A 2,421-nucleotide genomic window follows, 5' to 3' on the forward strand; every position below is an offset into this window, starting at 1 on the left:
TGTTTTCCACAGAGCACTACGTGTAATTAATTGTGTACAACTTGAGAACCAATCGTTACATTTTAAATTAAAAACTAAACTTCATCTACTGAAGTGTACCTGATAAAATTAAGTACAAGTTTAAAGAATACAAGTTAAAGAACATTGTATGGTATTTGAAATTTGTGGTACCTAAGTTTTGAAGTATGCAGTACTTACAACAAACTTAATAGCAATTATACAGGTTACTGAAAATAAACAGGATAGAACAAAAATGCAATAATTTAATAATAACCTGTTATACAGTCACTCAGTTTACAGCCAACCATTGGTTAGTGTGTCAACATTTTTTGTAGAAATAATACTTTAAGAAAATGTTCTTTCATTTCCACTCTTAATATTGTGAGCTTGTTCTCAGGGAAGTTCTGTCCATCTATCCACTTCTCTGCAAGATTAAAACTGCAGGATTGACATTCTCCAATTCTTCTCTCCCACTTGCAATATAACCAATGTAGTGCACTATACAATAAAAAACGGCTTTTTAATTCCTTTGCTTTGATGCTAGGTGCTCATGAATTCTGCTCAACAATGGACAATCTGAACTCCCAGACTTACGGGTAAAGGAGACAAAGCATTTAAACAAAGGCCTTAAAACAAGAAAATGTCCTGATGGGAAATGAAAATTTTTTTTTACTTAAGTATGTAATTTTATTTCTGCAGCATATCTAAATCTAAAAATGATAGAGAATTTCTAGTTGTCAAAATTCAAGAAATACTCCTTAATTCTAATGCTGCTCCTCCTTCAGCACTTCCAACAATTACTGGTAAAACAGTGTTTAAATTAGTCACCACTAATTTAGTGATTTGGGAAAATGAAGTTGCTACATGGTCAAGTTTAAGTACACTTCCCCCCACAACTCTATAGTTATGAATTTGTTGGACATTTACTGACTAAGTAAGAAATCAAGTGTATCAGATTTTTGCCTTTTCATACCATACCGTGGCATGAAAAGCAGGGCTCCCATTGACAATATAAGGAAGAAAAGGCAGGGTTGACTTTGAAATAGACTCTGTAACAGTTTGCAGTTGTGCTAGAAACTTAAACTTGGTTAACTGCACTGTTCTCATTTTAAGAAAATCCTCTTTCCCAAACAGAAGGTACAGTAACCCAGAGAACTCAGTTTTAATTAAAAATCATCAAGAAGAATACTCTTCTCAGTGCAAATATACTGATGTGTTCAAAAAAAGTCAGAGCACGACTATTAAAGTTCCAGTTTATCTTTACCTAATGGAATGTTGCTTCACACACACACAAAAAACAAAGAACATTAAATACCTTGAACCAAATTCCAGTCACTCAAATTTAAATTTAGTTTTAATTTAATTTAAATTACAACTTTTTAGGTAAGTTAATGCTACGATTGACAATCTACTGTATTTCAAAATAGTCAGGGGCAAAACTATGCAAATTCATTTGGTGGTGGTAAGTTACTCACATAATGTAGTCAATGCCAAAGGAAAACCAACTATTTGGGGCAGAGTGGGTAGAGCACTTCTATTCAGGCATCTTAACAAAATAAAAAAAAAAAAAAAAAAAAAAACCAACCAAACAAAAAAAATATCCTTAACTCCACCGTTCAAAAGGGGCGGTTCCTGAAAAATGTATGTGCACAAAACTCCCCATGACTTGAATGCAAGTCCTCTGCATGCCAATTAGTCCTTCAATGTGTGAGAGAAAACAAACAAACAAACAAAAAAAAACACACCAAAAAGCAAGAGCTCTAGCAGAGAAAAGGTGAGATTTTGTGGGAGGTAATTGGACAAGTTAATTTAGCAATTCAAAGTGTGCTTAGAGATGTATGTCCAGAATACTGTTGTCCAGCATTGTGCTTTTAAGGTTACTAGATGGGATTCCAGTAAAAATTCAAGATAGGCCCCTTGTTATACATTGTACAAAATTAGCTGCCCATTACAAAAATTTTGGTAGTATTGGCCACAGTATTTTAGAAAACAGTAGCATGAAATATTAGATGTACAAAAGAATTTACATTTTTCTCTTCTCCTTAAAAAAGGAAATACTTTAAAAATGCCAGGCACTTAAGACAAAAATTCTCTCTCCAGTTCATATATAGATGGCCGACAAGTTTTGTTCTTCATTCTACACAAAGGCACTGTGCAGTCTCTGTTTTGACCTTCCACATCAATATCAAGTAATGAGGGAATGTGGGATTTAGTTCTCTCCTCAGTATCTGGTACAAAGTTAACATTGGGACCTACATAACTCTCTAAATAGTCCACTTCTGTAGAGTCTGGCTTTATACTTTGTGGAAGAACTTGCCATGGATCTATTCTGCTTCTTAGAGAAGAAGGTCGAGGCCTTGATATAATATTGACAGCTCTTTGCTTTTCAGGTGACGGGTCATGGTGCATGCTTCTTTGCTG

The 2,421-nt window shown here is 34.2% G+C and overlaps 1 protein-coding gene across 1 annotated transcript in view; it reads right to left on the reverse strand.

Moving 5' to 3' along the window:
* Positions 1–1,725: 1,725 nt before the first annotated feature.
* MAP3K21 (mitogen-activated protein kinase kinase kinase 21) overlaps positions 1,726–2,421 on the reverse strand; it is a 51,289-nt gene continuing 50,593 nt past the window's right edge. The window contains 1 exon segment of the mRNA XM_029911074.1: positions 1,726–2,410. Within this exon segment, the coding sequence (XP_029766934.1) occupies positions 2,077–2,410 (334 nt within the window). The 3' untranslated portion in view covers positions 1,726–2,076.

The sequence above is a fragment of the Terrapene carolina genome, unplaced genomic scaffold (assembly GCF_002925995.2).
Source record: "Terrapene carolina triunguis isolate 2854851 unplaced genomic scaffold, T_m_triunguis-2.0 Scaffold85, whole genome shotgun sequence".
Taxonomy (NCBI): domain Eukaryota; kingdom Metazoa; phylum Chordata; order Testudines; family Emydidae; genus Terrapene; species Terrapene triunguis.